The 17661-nt window shown below is 36.8% G+C and overlaps 1 protein-coding gene across 2 annotated transcripts in view; it reads right to left on the reverse strand.

Annotated features, from left to right (window-relative positions):
* Window positions 1–17661, reverse strand: part of puf (ubiquitinyl hydrolase 1 puf) — a 186156-nt gene that overhangs the window by 107525 nt on the left and 60970 nt on the right. For both annotated transcript variants that reach the window (XM_083118991.1, XM_083118990.1), the window contains 8 exons: window positions 10544–10866; window positions 8531–8732; window positions 6478–6682; window positions 5078–5212; window positions 4430–4618; window positions 3625–3849; window positions 1285–1387; window positions 733–941 (listed from right to left, as the gene is read on the reverse strand). In XM_083118991.1, the coding sequence (XP_082975117.1) occupies window positions 733–941; window positions 1285–1387; window positions 3625–3849; window positions 4430–4618; window positions 5078–5212; window positions 6478–6682; window positions 8531–8732; window positions 10544–10866 (1591 nt within the window). The remainder of the gene's footprint in view (window positions 1–732; window positions 942–1284; window positions 1388–3624; window positions 3850–4429; window positions 4619–5077; window positions 5213–6477; window positions 6683–8530; window positions 8733–10543; window positions 10867–17661) is intronic.

The raw sequence follows: 17661 nt of genomic DNA on the forward strand, positions 1-17661 counted from the left end.
CCTAGAGGAGGTAAAGATAGCCAGAGAATGGTGCACATCACATCACCACAAATGGCCATGATTGTGAATATGTGGGGCCCTTCTACAATCGCCACCTATCACTCTTGCATTCTGCTTGCAGACAGGTGAGAGAGGAGGTATTTCCTTACTTGGATTTTTTGCTTTCAAACAGTATACAATTATATTAGTACTTTCAAATGAAACCAAATTAGTGTTTACTTAGTTCAAGTACATGCAAAATTGCCAGACACCTCCTAAAATAAAGGTGCACATCATGCATAAAACAGACTGCCAATTCCAATGTCACTGCTAGGACTCTCACCCAGAAAAATCTTCTTTAGGGAACATTTTTGTCATGTCTTACCAAGAAAATAAAACACAGTGTGACTGCTTTAATGGAAAATTACCCGTTTTTTACATAGTGTTCCTGCTGCTTAATTTTTCTGGAATATTGCCAGCAGGTTTATAACTTATACATCATGATTATCTTCATTTCACAACTGATTGAAAATCAGTCACATCTGTAGCAAGACATAATACAAACATACAGAGCAAAACAAATGCAGCTACTACCGGCACACGTTGCCATATGCCTTCACGGCATGTATTGTCAGGGAGTAGCTTTACATTTGACATACCAGATTAGTATGATAACAATTTCTTAATAAAGCATCAACTGAATTTTATTATGTAAACTTATCATTAATTACTTCCAGATGTGGCATTTCTTACCTCATTTAATTTGCAAATAATAAGTTTATCATTGGTCCCTTTCTGAAAGCGGCGAGGTCTTTTTCGATGAATTTCCTGCACTTCTGATGGTGTATCTGTTGTTTTGTCAGTTGATTCAGAGACAATTCCCAACTGAAACAGAAGTTTTAACAAAGATGCTAGACAATCCTGATGCCACTCACTTCTCTCTTCTCGACGTTGCAAAACACCTACAAAAGAGGAGAAATACACTTTTGTTGCAAACATATTAAGAAGTTTTACTATACTATTATACAATGGATATTTTCAGTTTCTTCTTTTAACACATGTGTTATCCTGTGAGACACATGAAATTCCAGTAAATTCATTAATTCTATAGTAAATTGGGTATGAAAAACTATTGGACAGATTAACAGATATTCTATCACAGTATCAACCAAAGGGAAAAAACATGCTGTAGTCCTAGGTGTAGTCCAAAAACCAGCTGTAGAAATAGTACGTGTCCTTAATAATCAGAATCCCCTATATAATTATGGCATGTGCACTAATGTATAAATAAGTTCTGACACCTACCTGACATAAATATATTAAACAAATGCCTAAGGCCCCCATGCTCCACAAAGGATTGGCTCCAGCTTAATGACTTTGCATCACCATCTTCACCAGTCCCAGGTTCCTGAAAAAATTCATTACAATATGGTTTCATTTCAATTTAAAAAGAAGCAAACATTACAAATGTAAAATTCATTTCAAGCTAGAGCAATGGAGAATAACATTCTTAGCATTCTTTTAGTGAAAACTGCCATTGAAATAAAATGATAAAAGGAGTGTAGACTATAGCAAATGAGATATAATTAATGTGTAGAAAATGTATCATATCTCCACATTGCTCTTCTTATTCTTACGGGCTATTAATTTCGAAGGCTCATTGCTAGGGGCGTGCATATTTCCTTTTTGATGAAAAAACTAAATGTCAAAAAACACCTTATAGTGTTAATTTTTTGTGTTTTTGAAAGGTGTGAAATGCCTTTTGCTACCATGTTTTGTCACGAAATAATGCGAAATGAACTGCAAAATGCGAAATAAACTCTTAAACACGAAATTTACGGTTTATTTAACGATGCGACACATTCTGAGGTCTGAATTATCCTGAGAGTTATGCAATTCAAGGAAAAATTATTAATTCTGCTGTTAATATTGGAGAAGCAAAAATTGACTCCTTTACACACATATAAAATTAATACTCTGATAACTACATAAATGTGCTATTAGAAGTGAAACGTTAATTTTATGTAACAAGTGGTTTTTAAATCAAATTTAGGATTATATTCACAATTTTAGAATCAAAATGTCTTTTTATATACCACTTTTCATCCAATTTTTCACTGCTATAACACTGAAATTTTATTTTATTTACCGCTTTTGAACCTGAAACTGATTAAGTTTTTGTACCGAAATTTTGCTTTTTAATTTACCAAAATTATGTGTCTCTACTCATTGCTGTAATTATCACAGGTTATGATGTCTGAGACAGAGGTAGTATCAAGTAACTGTCTTGTTCACAACTTCTGCATGCTAAGTGTAAACAATACAGAAGCAGGATACCACTTCCATCCCAGATATGTAGCTTACAATAATGAGCAGCTGATCTTCAAAATTGCCATGACATTCCCCATTGCAAAATTATAAGAGGAGCAAGAAACAAGGAAAAAAAAATATTTTTTAACGTACAATATTTTCACTGCATTTACTGCACCACATCATGCATAGATACATTTAGTTTAATGCGCTCATGAACCCATACTGTTTTAGTGCTAAACGCTACTGATTCAATTTTTTATTATTAGTTGGATGAAGTCTCACGATCAGGTCTGTGTCAGGTTTGAATATTTGTGAAAATCTGAATAAATAAATAACCTTTGGACAATACTAGCGATGTTAATGTATGCAATACTATTTCAGTTACAAGAAGTAAGACAATCAGAACAAATGAAACCTGATATTATAATATTCATTTAAACACTAAAAATCTGTCACACACCTATCTTTTCATGGCTAAAGCCTGCAAGGTGGGTGGGTTTCTCTTGGGTGACACAGCCAGTGCTTCAGGCTCTACAAAGCTGTTATCTGGATTTCTAAACATGTTTTTTTTTTTCAAGTTGTGTTCAAAATTGTGGGTCTACACAAAAATTTCTAGGTGCGCACACAAATACTCAGAGGAAGATTAAAATTATTTCCTGCCTTCATCACTAGGAATGGACAATGGATCTGGATCTGGTCTGAATTACACAAATCTTGCAGAATTTGAATCCAAGACCCAATATCCATATCCTGAATCTGGAACCTAAATCCTGAATATGATACTCAAATCCAGGATCTAATTTCTGATTCTCGAATCATGAATCTCACTCTGAATCCAATATTCAAACAATGGGTCTGATATCTGATTGATTTGTTTCATGTTACATTTCTTTTCTGTAACTTTTGGTTAATCTTAATAGTGAAGATGAGTATGATTGGTGATGATGAAATGAAGGAACAATGGCAAAAAGTCCCACAGAGGAATATACTGAATGTGAATCCAAATGCCAGGGCCTTGTTAGTCTGCAAAATACAGTTCAAGGTGTCCTACATGCAACAGAGGTTGACACGGGTGTCTTTAGAAAGGGTCACTCCAGTCACTCCAAATGTGATATCTGTATATTAAATTATGGTTTTGAAATCTGAATCTTGAACCCTGGATTACTTATCTGAATTGTGAATCCTGGATCTGACATCCATATTCCAGATACAATATCTGAATTTCAAATCCTGGGTCGCATCCATACTAAATATCTTATAAATTGCAGTTCAAAGTACAGACACTCGGGTAGGAAAAGAAATTAGGATTATACATAATATTAGAGAACTTACTTGTTTATTTTTCTTTCCATTTGATGGACGACTTAGTGACTCTACTATATGCAATGAATACATTAGCTTCTGAGGGCTGGAGGGATCTAAGAGCTCATGCAGAGCAGCCTCTTTTGACCCCACTTGCTGGAACCCTTGGAGAAGTTTTGGGTTTGTTGGGAGAAGCATCAGTATGTCCCACACCCTTCTTGACAGAACTTGAGCCTTGGTGTGAGGAATTGAATGCTGCAAGAAAAATAATGCTCATTTCAACATCAATTATCACATTAAGTGTACCCTCAGTCAAATACAAAATATATACCATTAGTTTAATTTAAAATCTTGTATGTTGCAACCTTTAATTGTAACCATTAGGACTGAACAGATTCCATTGAGAATTTATGTTAATATTTGTATGAATCCATAAAAGTACTGATGGTTGATCATTCTCACAATTTACAGTAGATAGAATATTTATAAATGATAATATATATTTATTTATTTACTTACTTAAAGACTTAATAACGATACATACAATGTGGTTCACCATATGATATATTTACCAACAGATACCTATCGAGGTTTTCTGCCTCAAGAAACATTTATTTCTTTTGCTGATTTTGTAATTACTTTCCAACTCTTATTTAAGTATGGTTGAGTAATTCGCGAGTAAGCAATATTTAAGAATAACATCCTGACTTACTGTTTTTGTAAATTTTATTCAATTAGCATGAAAACTATCCTGGCACCCACATAAAATTAACAGTTGTGAAAAATATATGGATATGTAAACAAACTAAAGAGAAGTTACTAAGGAAAACCTTACCCCTCCTCGGTCTGTAGTTTTCATAGCACTCAGAGTCTGCATGAGCTGAAAAAGCTGCTCAAAATACTGTGGCTGGAGAAGTAAAATTGTGGGGAGATATTCTTGAGGTGGAGGTGGAAGCACTGAAGGATAGTCCCCAGAGTCCCTCTTCTTCTGCGATCGCGATGCTCCCATGGAAATATAAATCATCTGGAAAGGGAATACATTATAATATTTAAAAGAAAGCTGACACAAAAAGAGGAACTTATTTATTCATATGTTATGTGTGTGCATAAAGCATGCATATATAGCACATATGAATTTAGGTTTTAACACCAGTCCATTATGTCATATATAAATTTCAGCAGAGCTCTTAAAACACCGAAGCCCACCTCCCTCTGACCTGCTCAGGATAAATCAAGTCCACACTACAAAAATACTATCCTCTCCTTATAAAGTTGCATTTTAATTCCCAGCAGTTCAGATCATTTTGAACTGTAATCTTCAACCCAATTAGTATTTTTTTGAAGATACGTATAAACAAACTTGAAGCAACATAGAGTCAACAGTAAGAAACTTGAAGCAAGCTTGGCAAGCACAAAAACACCCCTTTATGCAATAAAGTTTACTCAATTCTTAGTGGTAAAACTTAATCTGAATCTGACATACCTGCATATCTTTAAATCCCATTTCATGCAGAGTTTTCTCATCCAATTCTGTAGTCAGTTCTTGACCCTGCGTTATCATCCTAATTGGGCCCTCAGTCAACAATGACCCAAGCACTGGAGTGTTACTGCTTTTCATCTGTGAAGGAAGATATAAAAACTTCACTGAAGTAATTTCTAACATGTGATGCTGAATGGAACATGCAATCTTACCTGTCAGTGTTTACGAACAGTATAAAAAATCGAGCACAATAATTATGAATTAAAAGGTTGTTATGTTTTAGTCAGTAACTATATAGGTTGCTACAGAGTTTACAATTCAACATAGGCATAATTACAGTGGAACATCGATTTTACGTTTCTCAGGGGACCAAGTTGAAAAAACTTGAAATGCAGGAAAATTGAATTGAATTGAATTTAAAATTTTGGGTGCGTCAGCACTAAGGCTATTTTGCACCCGTCACATTATACGGGGTCCAGCCCCTTATCGTTACAAATAGCAACTGTATCGTTGCAGAACTAAAATCATAAAATATTAAAATGTTCTGACTTTCGTTAAAAGCTGAGGCTGTACAGGGGCACTCAGCACACATAAGGACAAAAGAACAGGACAACACGAACAAAATTATACTGGCCATGGGGCCAGTCGCCAGAGCCTCGTTAGTCTTTAGTCCAGGGTGCACTACGTGGAAGTGAGGTTGACTTTGGGCGCCTTAGAAGAAGGCCGCCCCTTACACCCCGAAATGCAGGAAAATGTAAAATCGAGGAAAATTTTATAATATGTTGCTACCTTGGGACTATCAGGATTGAATGTATAATACGGGAAAATGTAAAAAACCGGGAACGAAAAACTGAGGTTCCACTGTACATATGTTCGGTACCAATTTCAGTTTTATCTGGGATATCTTGACCTAACTTTAGAAAAATAATATGGATTTTCATGTAAGCTGTAAAATTAACAATAATTACTTGTCACCAATCATGTATCAACTTCTCCATGCAGGTGTCACATTGTGAGTTCTTGAAAGCTATTTTTAACCTCCCTTGATGCTGTGTACGGATATTGCTGAGGGTACTGTGATCACCATTTATGTGTTTTCCTTAAATTATTAGTTTGCTGATTTACCTGCATGGAAATTTCAAAGTACATTTAATAATTCTGTACTTTTCCAGGTTTCTCCAGAATGTACAATTTTTGTAAGTTCAACTGTTCTGGTATCATTCATTTCTGGTATCATTCATTCTATCCCACTATCTTGCTAACACAGCACAGAAAAAGGAAGCTATAGTATCATATATATATATATATATATATAATATATATATATATATATATATATATATATATATATCAAAACAAAAAGAAAGAAGAAAAAAGGATAACAACTTAGCAGCAATGTTTACCTGCAGTGACTCCCACCAATAAACCACTTCTGCACGAAGATCTGCCACATAGTCATTGCTCAAAAACTCCAATGGCACTTTCTCAGCCACACCAGCTGGTTGAATTACTAAACGTATTGGAACAGAACCTCTCTCGCCTATCAGCTGTACATGGCTTCCTATACCCTTTCCTTCTAAAGCCCATCTGCGTAAGTGGTAAGCATACCTGAAAAATACAACACACACAACTATTTTAGAATTATTCCTCTTAATGATACCCATCCTTAATGCTACAGTTTGTTAGCCTTTATGGTACAGCATGGTACACTGAACAAGGAAAGGAAAAAATATTGACAAAAAGACCAAGATGGAGAGATCAGGTGGTGAAAACGGGGGGGGGGGGGGGGGGAGAAAAGGGTCAGGATTGGAATACAATGAAAAGAAGAGTAGTGGTGGTATGATTACAATTCATGAAAGCTTTTGTTTCTTTATTAGCTGAAATTGTTTAGTATGCTCGATATATTGATATACTAACACAGCGGAACCTCGATTTTGTATTTTTCAGGGGACCAAACTAAAAAAAACTTAAAATGCAGGAAAATGTAAAATCGGGGGAAAATTTATAACATTTTGCTATGTTGGGACCATCAATATTGAGTGTATAATGCAGGAAAATGTAAAATCCAGGAACGTAAAATCGGAGTTTTACTATATGCAGTACATCAAAACATCAAGCATGTTAGAGAATTTCTTCCATTGATGAAACAAAGTTTTAAATATGGAGACTACAGAGAGTAGTGATGGAAGACAAGATGATCTAGAGAATTGACTTTTATGCCAACCAGCCATAAACTTGACACAGTGAAGGATGATGCCACATAATTAAATATTGGCATTGCTGAAATGACAACATTTTGGCATAGACAGACATTGGTACAAGTTATACCATCTATTTTTCATTTGTATATTATCTCTTAGCATGTAAATCTTACTTGGTTTCACAGCAGTGATGGCCCCAGAAAAAAAAAATAGTGGGGAGGTATGGGATGTTTGTGGAATATTTTTCTGGGGGCAGTCACATTTAATATACCTTATTACCACACAAAAAATGCATATTTGGGCTAAAAGAGCACCTGGTGCATCACTGTTTTCACAGCCTCATATATCAAGGGTATTTCATAAGTTTCTGGCTTAACATGGAAGGAATGCAGGTACGTCAATGTGCATTAACAATAGTTTATTCAAAATACTCCCTTCAAAGGGTAATGTATTCCTTACAATGAATGTGCAACAAATTTAACCCTTGTCTCTCTCCTGAAACAAGCTGTTCACATCTTCATTATCCTGGAAAGGTGTGCCTTTCAAATGCATTTTCAATTTTGAAAACATAATTGTCTGATGAGGCTAGACTGGGAGAATTAGGTCTACGATCAAGCAAAAGTAGCATAACTGTGCAATAGTACATTACACTCAAATTCTAAGTCACATAGCACATAAATGATGAGCAGACTTTATATTTGCTTGCAAAATTTAAATTTTAAGTTCATCACACTCAACTGGGTTCTGTATAATATTGCACTAACACTGTTGCAGTGTTACAATCGAATTTAGACTTATTGAAGGTATTATTTCTTTCTTAGCCAAAACAATTCAAATTCAACAACTTTAAAATGCAAAAACCATCTTTATTTTTGGTTCTTACATTACAAACCATAGATATAAAGGCATGAAAAAACTTAAAGATGAACCTGGCCACATTGAAGACTGTCTATGACATCATGACTTCCGGGCATCAGCTGTGATGTGTGTTTAAGCTTCTTTCTACCTTGAGAATGCCAGTAGGAAGCTAGTGACCCAATGACTTTTCAAGTATTTGTATGCTGTGCTTGACTTTACAGACCTGGTTTTACACAAGTAAGAACTCCTAAATATATATATATATATATATATTTTAACAGTATTCTTGAAACCAGAGAGTTAATATTCAATGTGTGTGTGCATGCATGACCACCACCCCCCACCTCAACTTACTTGCATGTGCATACACCAGACAGAAAAATGCACAAACACATACCTTCTTCTAAATGTCTCTATGTGCGTCTTCAGTAATAAGAGTGCCCGTTGAATGCAGAGTAAACTGGACTCTTCCTCTACGGCAAGGTCATTAGTGGCAGCAGCCAAATGCCTCATGCACTGTGCCACAAACTCCTCCTCAAGTTCCAGTTGTCGACCAACATAGTAGCTATTGAGGTACTGTATAGCTGCCATGCTCACATCTGAAAAATTTACAACAGGAAACATTCGCAATACTTAACCGAAACGTAAAATACATGGCTGTAGAGTAAATTGTAGTGTTCACGTAAAATACATGGCTGTAGAGTAAATTGTAGTGTTCACAATATTTGCATATATCACAGTGATTTTACATACATGAATATGAATTTTCATTTTTATATTATTTTTAATATAGCTGAACTGATATCAATATTGATGTCTCAGTATCAAAAAGCACCAATTCAAATTTAATCACCAACATTTATTGAGTAATTTCAATGCAAAATCTTTAAAAAAAATCTATTTCTGGAGTTAAACTGCTACCAATTAATGTCTGTTATGGATTCCTGCCTACAATCAACTTTGAATATTTCTCAGCAATTCTGAAATAATATGCTAAAACACTGTATTTGCTATAACAATGTAAAAAATGTTGTATCATAAAACACATTTAGTGTAATTTATGTACTTACTGGAGTTTTAAGAAGTTTATTTCAGTCTAAAGATCATCTTACCATCCTGACTTCCTACATCACAGGATAAATCCATACTCCAGAAAGCATTGTCTCCAACTTTAAATTTCATGTTCAAGAGTTTAATTTGCATTCTGAACTTGATACCGCATCATTTTGTGACAAAATAAGAGCAAGTAAACGTATCCCTCACCTTGTCCAACTTTGAGTTCGTCAAAAATGAAATTAACATGTTCCTGCCTATTGTTTCTTAATACACTGGAACGTTATGTTTTTCAGGGGACCAACTTGAAAATCAGGGTTTCACTGTATCACTAAATTTTATACTGGTAATCATCAAATCAGCATGTTCACCAAATAGTGCCGAGTTTACTTCTTCTTCCCATGGACCATACATACACGGGTAATTCCACAGTTAAGGATGTCACATATTCAAACTTTTGACTCTGTGTATTCTTGAAACTGGTGATATGAAAGTTTTGATTTTACTTTACAAAGTTAGTACTGACATTTTCTAACACAATGATATTTTGGAGATTAGGTTGTAAAATTATTCTTTATATGTTGATAAAAATTATACTTTATGGATGTAACTTATAAAACATAAGAAAATACACCTTCACTTAATGAGGTAAAGTGGCAAACAAGAAATCTTCTTATATTAAAACAATGATAGGTCAATCTTTTATAAGTTGGGCAATAGAAATAATAAGCTTTCTTATTTCATAATGAATGAACAAATAAAGCTTATTTTTTAAGTCTATTTTATGCAAAGACAGGCTAATCAGGACTGGACCTACAGTTTAAGGTTGGATCTGAGCCACTTGGTGTTTCCACCAAGAATTGAACCCATTTCATTATAAGGTGACAGCAAAACCACTCCACAATCGGGGGAAGGCCCCCTATTTCCTAATTACAGCACAATTAAAATGTTTTGGACCTAACAATTTTACATTGCAGATGTCAATTTTCTATTAACAATACCACAACTGAAAGAAAAAATTATACAAATACATATACGCTTTAATATGAACATTATGTAGTCAGTAAAATTCATTATGTCATATGTAACATGACTTAAATACGGGTGATTGATTGATTGATTTAGTTTATTTTACTTCATGTTTTGTGCCTCTTGGCTAATTTGCGAAGATGGAGATGAGTGATGAAATGATGAAATTGATAAATGGACAATCACAAACAACCAACCCTGAGTGGGATTCAAACCTGGGACCCATGGCGTCGCAGCACAATGTGTTAACCACTCGGCCACAGGGTCTGGCTTAAACACGGGTGAGAATTTAAAATTTTTTTGTTTCACTTTTCATGGCATTACCCACCTGTATTATTGGCTCTAAGGGCAATCCTCCATAGATGGCTCATTCCAACAATATCAGCTTCTTTCAATGGGCTATCCAGATGAACGTTTGCAAGCTGAGCAAGGTTGCACAACTGCTGGAAGAGGCTCAGTGCAGTCATGCTTATTGACTCCGGTTCCAAGGTAGGCAGCTTTTTAATGTAAATGTACTTCAATGCATCCAATCCCAAAGCATGCTGCTCCTTGCTTTTGGCCTGGCTTAAAAACCAACTGAAGAGCTCATCCGAACAGAGAGAGTCTAAAGCCATGCAATCCCATAGCGTGTCCACTTGCTCTAGGTTCAATCTAATGGGAAGAAAACAAAATAATTATTTCCAATTGTCCACCTTAAAACACTCTATGTACAGTAGAACATTAATTATTAGTTCTTCAGGTCCCTTTTTAAAAAATCCAAATGCAAGAAGCTGTAAACTCTGACAAGTAATTTTAACCTTTACTCCCATTCAGGGTGGATAAAAATCATGACTTTTTATTTTAAGAAATCATTTTTTATGATTTTTTATTTGAATCGTTTTTATTGATTTAAAAAAATCCTTAAAATTGCTTGTATAGTTTTTGGCACAATACATATAGATACGTTTTCTATAGAAAGGTTATTTTCTAGTAAACAGCCCTGTAAAATATTTGGGCAGTTTGATTAAAGCAAATAAAAAATTATATGTAAATATACATTTTTCTGTTTCTGATACTATATGTGTGAACCTACTATGGAAATGTTTGTTAAGTGTGTTAACGAAAACTGTAAGTTCAGTAAATTTTCTTCCAGTGAAATAAAATATTCTTGATGTACTTTGTAATTGTAACTTAGAATATTTTATAAAGTCTTTGTAGCTGAATTTTGGCAATATTTTTTAATGATAGTTTGCAAATAATGACACTATTTACGGTTTAACATGATTAGTATTTTGTATATATTTCTACACAAAATATTTGCTACTTTTGCCTATAAAAATTATTGAATTTTAAATCAAGAGAAATTTAAGTGTGTTTAGAGTTTACATATTACATTTCGAATGAGCTTCATTCCATCAATACATACTTTTAGTTTCCTTTCTTTTCCTTTCATAGACCCTAATAAACACCGTTAAAATGATTATGAGATTAATGTACTTTCACCAAAAGCGATTCCGATATCTACAAAATCCTTATGAACATTATTCTATAAATTATTTATTTAAAATGATTTAAATCAGTGATTTTTTTTAAAACCACCTGATTTAAATCAATCCACCTTAGTCCCAATTACAGTATTGGCCATATTATTGGACACATTAGTTGAAAAAATGAAACACAGATTAACTCACTTTATGTAGAGAAATTTGACCGATTTTATGTTTTGTGATACACATTGCATTGCTATATACACTGCAAGTACTGTCAGTCAGTAGCGGTTTTACCTATTCGGACGTGCACACCCAAATAAATCTGTAATGCAATCAATATTTATTATACTTATTCACTGAACACTATCTCCTTCAAAACATCAAACATTCCAACGCCCCATCGCCTTCGCTTTACCAGCATCTGCCACTGAGATACGTTTGCTTCGCACAAGTCGCTGTGTGCTCGTTTGCTGCTGTTTGTAGCACACAAGAAGAGAGAAGGGATTGGCGCCTGTAGCTTGCAATATTATAAGTTTTACACACACTGCTAATGCTGTGTTCATGATGCAGTGTTGCAATTCCATTTCATTCAAGATCGTTTGGCGGAGTAGAGGCAGCCCACACATCATCATAAATAGAGTGATTTTTTTTTTTGGGGGGGGAGGGACATTTCTATGGTATCTTCACCTACCCTGCCAAGTATGGCAGGGGCAAGAAAGAAGTGGAGGAAGGGAGCAACCGAAAGCACAACACATGTTTTAAACAACGGCTTCCATTGCCTTTGGTTAATGCAGCTTGGAAAATAAACTGTCCTTGTGGCACTGTAGTCGATTAACGTGCACGAGGGTTACGTTGATCAGTCAGCTGTTTTCATTGCATGTCTGTTCATGCATTGCAAAATTGTTGCACTGTCCAAAGCTGGTTCCTGTTTCAGTGCAATGTGTTTGATTTCATGATGAAAGGGAAAACTGTACGTACATAGCGAAAGCATATACGTAATATTTAACGTTGTTGAATTATTGGATGGAAGTTACATACAAAGTGTGCAGAGATTGCAGTAATAATACGAATTCGGCAGAAGGGAAAGTAAAATTCTGAAGTACAAAGCAGGGCAGTGTGGACTGAGTGAGTACTGTTATTTTTCTCTAATACTTATTATTCTTATATTATTATTATACTTATTATTCTCTTCATTTTGCTTGATTTTGTTATTTTGGTCAGTCAGTCATTAGAAATAAACAACTGCTAGATATTGTATCTAAAGATATCTGTTTGGTGGTTACGCGGAGATAAGTAATTTACTCTGATAAGAATAAGAATGGCCAGCATAGACATCCAGGAAATTTACCCATCCATTTAAAGATGACTTGCCATAAGTGAAACCAGGAAGTGGCTATTAACCTTTTGGTGCCCGATCGTCTCGATCAAGATGCTCTTAGGTAACCCTCAAGTGCCCAATCGTCTCGATCAATATGCTTTGTCAAGGTCATACTTTTTACGTTATAACTTCACTATTTTTGGCTACAATTCCGATTTTCTTTTTTCATATTGTTGTTAACACATGTATTTAACAGAAATGATTGTTGTACATTTTTTTTCCATGAAAATGGCAGGGAAAAGGCAACTTCTTTTTTGCGTCTTTTTTCAAGGGAAAAATTTTGCCAACAAAGAAAAGCTGGCTTTGTTGCTCTAAAGCAATGCGTTTCCCTCACCCCTAAAAACTGCATTCGAAGGAAGTTTGTTTATCGGTACCCGAGGTCAAAAGGAATGGAATGTTTTCCGTGCGGGCACAAGCAGGGGGTGGGGGTTGGGGAGGGGGAAGAGGGGTTGTTGAAACTGCGTCGTAAGAATGGAAGTTGGAGGAACGCTGAAGAAAAGCCTTTGTTCTTGAGCACAAGTGTTTCACAAGTAGCTACAAAGGTTCCCCTGCATTGTCTAAAAATAGAATTTGGAAGTAGCTGCAAGAATTGGCATGCTTTTTTCACTCCATTCTAGCTTTTCCTCCTGGAAGGTTGTGGTTTCGTGAGACTCGTTTTATGTCATGTAACCACTTCATCCACTTGCTCAGATTCCTACACTTTGAGGACAATACGAAGAACCCCTCCCCCCAAGATCCCAATTATGATAGGCTGTGGAAGATGAGGTTTGTCTTTGACAAGATCAATGAGCTAAGCTCTAAATGCTACTATCCTACAGAGCATTTAGCAGTTGATGAAGCTATGGTCTTGTACAAAGGGAAAGTCATCTTCAAACAGTATATTCCAAAGAAACACAAGAGGTTTGGGATCAAGATCTACAAACTCTGCGATCCTTTGGGATATACATATGACATGACCGTATATCTGAGCAAGGACAAAGACAAGAGTGACTGCCATGACATCTGTGACACACGGTTTAGTTGTAGTGTTGACAGAGAAGGTGAAGGAAGTTGGTCATAAATTATTTATGGACAACTACTTCTCTTCTCCAGAGCTATTTGATGATCTCGCAACAAGAAGTATATATTGCTGCAGGACCATCAATCCCTGATGAAAAGGCCTCCCACCCCACTTTTCAAAGACTGACTTGAAGCTGAAGAAAGGAGACTTACTTACGTGTTCAGGTGAAGAATGACTTGACTGTGATATGTTGGAAAGACAAGAGAGAGGTGTACGTGTTGACGAACATACATCAGTCACCAGATGAGGGAAATTTCTGTGATGACCATGGCAACGTACTCAAGCCGGCCATTGTATGCGAATACAATAGCCACATGGGTTACGTTGACAAAGCATGACGGCATGACTAATTCCTACAGTGTCCAACGAAAGACCATGAAGTGGACTGTCAAGCTCTTCTTCCACCTTCTCGACCAATGTATCCTGAACACCTTCCTGCTCTTTAAGTCATTTCATCAGAATGTGAGGCATTTTGGGTTACGTGAGAAGTTGGCTCTAAGTCTTTTGGGGACCAGGGGCAGGCCAGGCACTCGAATCCCAGCTCCCCAAGAGGCAGCACAACCCAGTCCATCAGTCAACAGGCGGTACAAGGTTCATGGTTTTCGTCACTTCCCCACCATGGTACGAGAACAGTGGAGATGCGTACAGTGCGGGCCAAGAAACCCACGACAAAGTAGATGCTGCTCTATTACCTGTAAGGTGCCCGCCCCTGTGTCTGGAGCCATGTTTTATGGAGTACATCATGGCTCCAGACCAAGCTGGTACAAAAAAAACTTCTTATTTGTACTCCTCTCCCCATTTTTTTTTACAAACTGACATGCCTGCGATAATTTCCATGTGCATGTTGACCTTTTCATGTCCTTTTTTTCGGGAGGCAGGGGAAGGAAAACTCCATTAAAAAATGATTTCTGGGGGATTCCCCTCCCCCTCCATATATGCGCCGAATGTGCATACATTTTATATCGTCTGAATCTGTGATTAATTCCGCGTACAAGAGTATATCATTCATCTCTCTAGGGCAATTAGCCTCCGAGCTATAGTCATTTCAATGTATCGTATCATGCCAAAGGCATGACTCGAATCCGGGACCCCGGGTGCCATAGTCTGATAGTCTAATTATTTCATAAAAAGGGCCCGAGTATGAAAGAAGCTGGAAAGAGCTTCTTTCAAGCAAATGCCACCTGCGATCTTCAGCGGATGTAAAAATCCGCTGATACGAATTCTTCCGGAATCGCAGGAAAGATACTGCAAACACAGCCTTACGCTGAAAGCACCGTTATTGAGAGATGCGGTCTCTCAACGGCCGAAGTTCGAATTTCGTTTAAATAGCTTCAGAGAATATTTCTCACCACCAGTCGGTATCTGAAATCTATCGCGTGCACAGTTAGTGCCTCGGAATTATACAATTTGTTGAACTAAGAAAGTTATGGCATGAATAGTTGTTACCGTACGTTACAAAAGGAGTTACAGCGAGGAGTAGTACAATATCGGAAAGGAGTTTTATTTCAGGAGAGTTCATCAGAGTTTCATCAACGAACCAGCAAGTCGATCGTCACTTCCAGATCTACAGGTAACGAACGTTCCTATATCCTTGTCTTTCATTCTCTCACACCCTTGCCAGACCAGTCAATTGTAGTGTTTAAAGTTAATCGTGAGTGTAGTTCTTATTTCACGGGGCTAGCCCCCTTGGTTGGTTAAGTGTAGACGTAGCTTTTCAGAGCTATACCCCCTCTTACGATACACCTCTCGCAGCCAAATAACTTTGAATATCAGGCTTCACATAGCCTATCTACGATCCCTTAATACACACGATTGGGACTTTGTACAGTATCCCTGCATTTCGTTGAAATCCGAAGCTTGAGACAGTGGCACGCAGGCCTTTCGTTTCAGGGGTACAACTCGCATTACATTGGTCATATGATAATGATGCAAATATTTTTCTGTTTCTTACATGCCAGCGATAATTTCTATGTGCATGTTGACCTTTTCATGTCCTTTTTTCCAGGAAGGGGGGGGGGGCAATTTTTTTAAAAAAAATTGATTTTGGGGGGATTTCCCCCTACCCTACATATATACGCCGAATGTGCATAAATTTTTATATTGTCTGAATCTGTGATTCATTCTGCGTGCAAGGGTATATCATTCATCTCTCTAGGGCAATTAGCCTCCGAGCTATAGTCATTTCAATGTATCCCTGCATTTCGCTGAAATCCGAAGCTTGAGACAGTGGCACGCAGGCCTTTCGTTTCGGTGGTACAACTCACGTTACATTGGTCATACGATAATGATGCAAATATTTTTCAGTTTCTTACATGCCAGCAATAATTCCTATGTGCATGTTAACCTTTTCATGTCCTTTTTTCTGGGAGGGGGTGGAGGAAACCCCAATTTTTAAAAAAAAAAAATTGGGGGGGGATTTCCCCCTCTCCCTCCATATATACACCGAATGTGCATAAATTTCATATTGTCTGATTCTTTGATTCATTCCGCATACAACGCTATATCATTCATCTCTCTAGGGCAATTAGCCTTTGAGCTACAGTCAATTCAAGATAACACTACATTTTGAAGCTTGAATCAGTGGTGTGTTGACCATTCCCTTTGGGGATACAACTCGCGTTACATTGGTCATACGATAATAATGCAAATATTGTTGTGTTCCTTACATGCCAGCGATAATTTCCATGTGTACGTCAACACTGTCATGTACTTTTTTCTTAGGGGGAGGGGGGAAATCCCCATTATTCCAAAATTTTGGGGGTTCTCCCCAACCCCCCCCCCCACCATATACGCTGAATTTGCATAAATTTTATATAGTCTGAATCTCTGGTTCATTCCGCGTACAACGGTATATCATTCATCTCTCTAGGGCAATTAGCCTCCGATCTACACTCATTTAATTGAAACTCTGCATTTTTATCAAAATTGGCTCGGGCACCAAGGGGGTTGGTTACCTGTGAAAATGGCCTTGGGCTCCAAAAGGTTAACCAACACAAAAGGCAAGTATGAGACTGATCTAATCATATCCCTCCTGAAAGTTTGCTTAGAAACCTCTGCACTACAGTTCGAAGGCCAATACTTCTATAAAGATGAAGTCCTGGTCATGGGAAACCCACTATCTGCTATCTTCTCAAACATAGTTATGAACTCAATAGAAACCAATGTCTTGTCCTCTCTGGAATTGGCTACAGACGATATGCTGACAACTCCATCCATCTTTACAAAAACCACGAGCAATTACAAGAAGCCGTACGATTATATAACTCGGCTCACCTGGATCTAGCCATAAGCAGGAACAATGACAAATTCAAGACCAATGTATACAGGAAACCCAACTCTGGAATGCAATACATTTACAAACTTTCTGGTCACTCTGCACGGCAAAAAAACAACATTTGGATCAACTTCTTCCAGAGCCATCAACCTTACCTCAAATCTTGAAGACCTGCAGACTGAATTTGATCATATCAGCTCCCTTGTCTTCAACAATGGGTACAGCCGACAGGAACTCCTCCACCTCCTGGATACTACCAAAAGAA

This window comes from Lepisma saccharinum, chromosome 3 (assembly GCF_977018435.1).
Source record: "Lepisma saccharinum chromosome 3, izLepSacc3.1, whole genome shotgun sequence".
Classification (NCBI taxonomy): Eukaryota; Metazoa; Arthropoda; class Insecta; order Zygentoma; family Lepismatidae; genus Lepisma; species Lepisma saccharinum.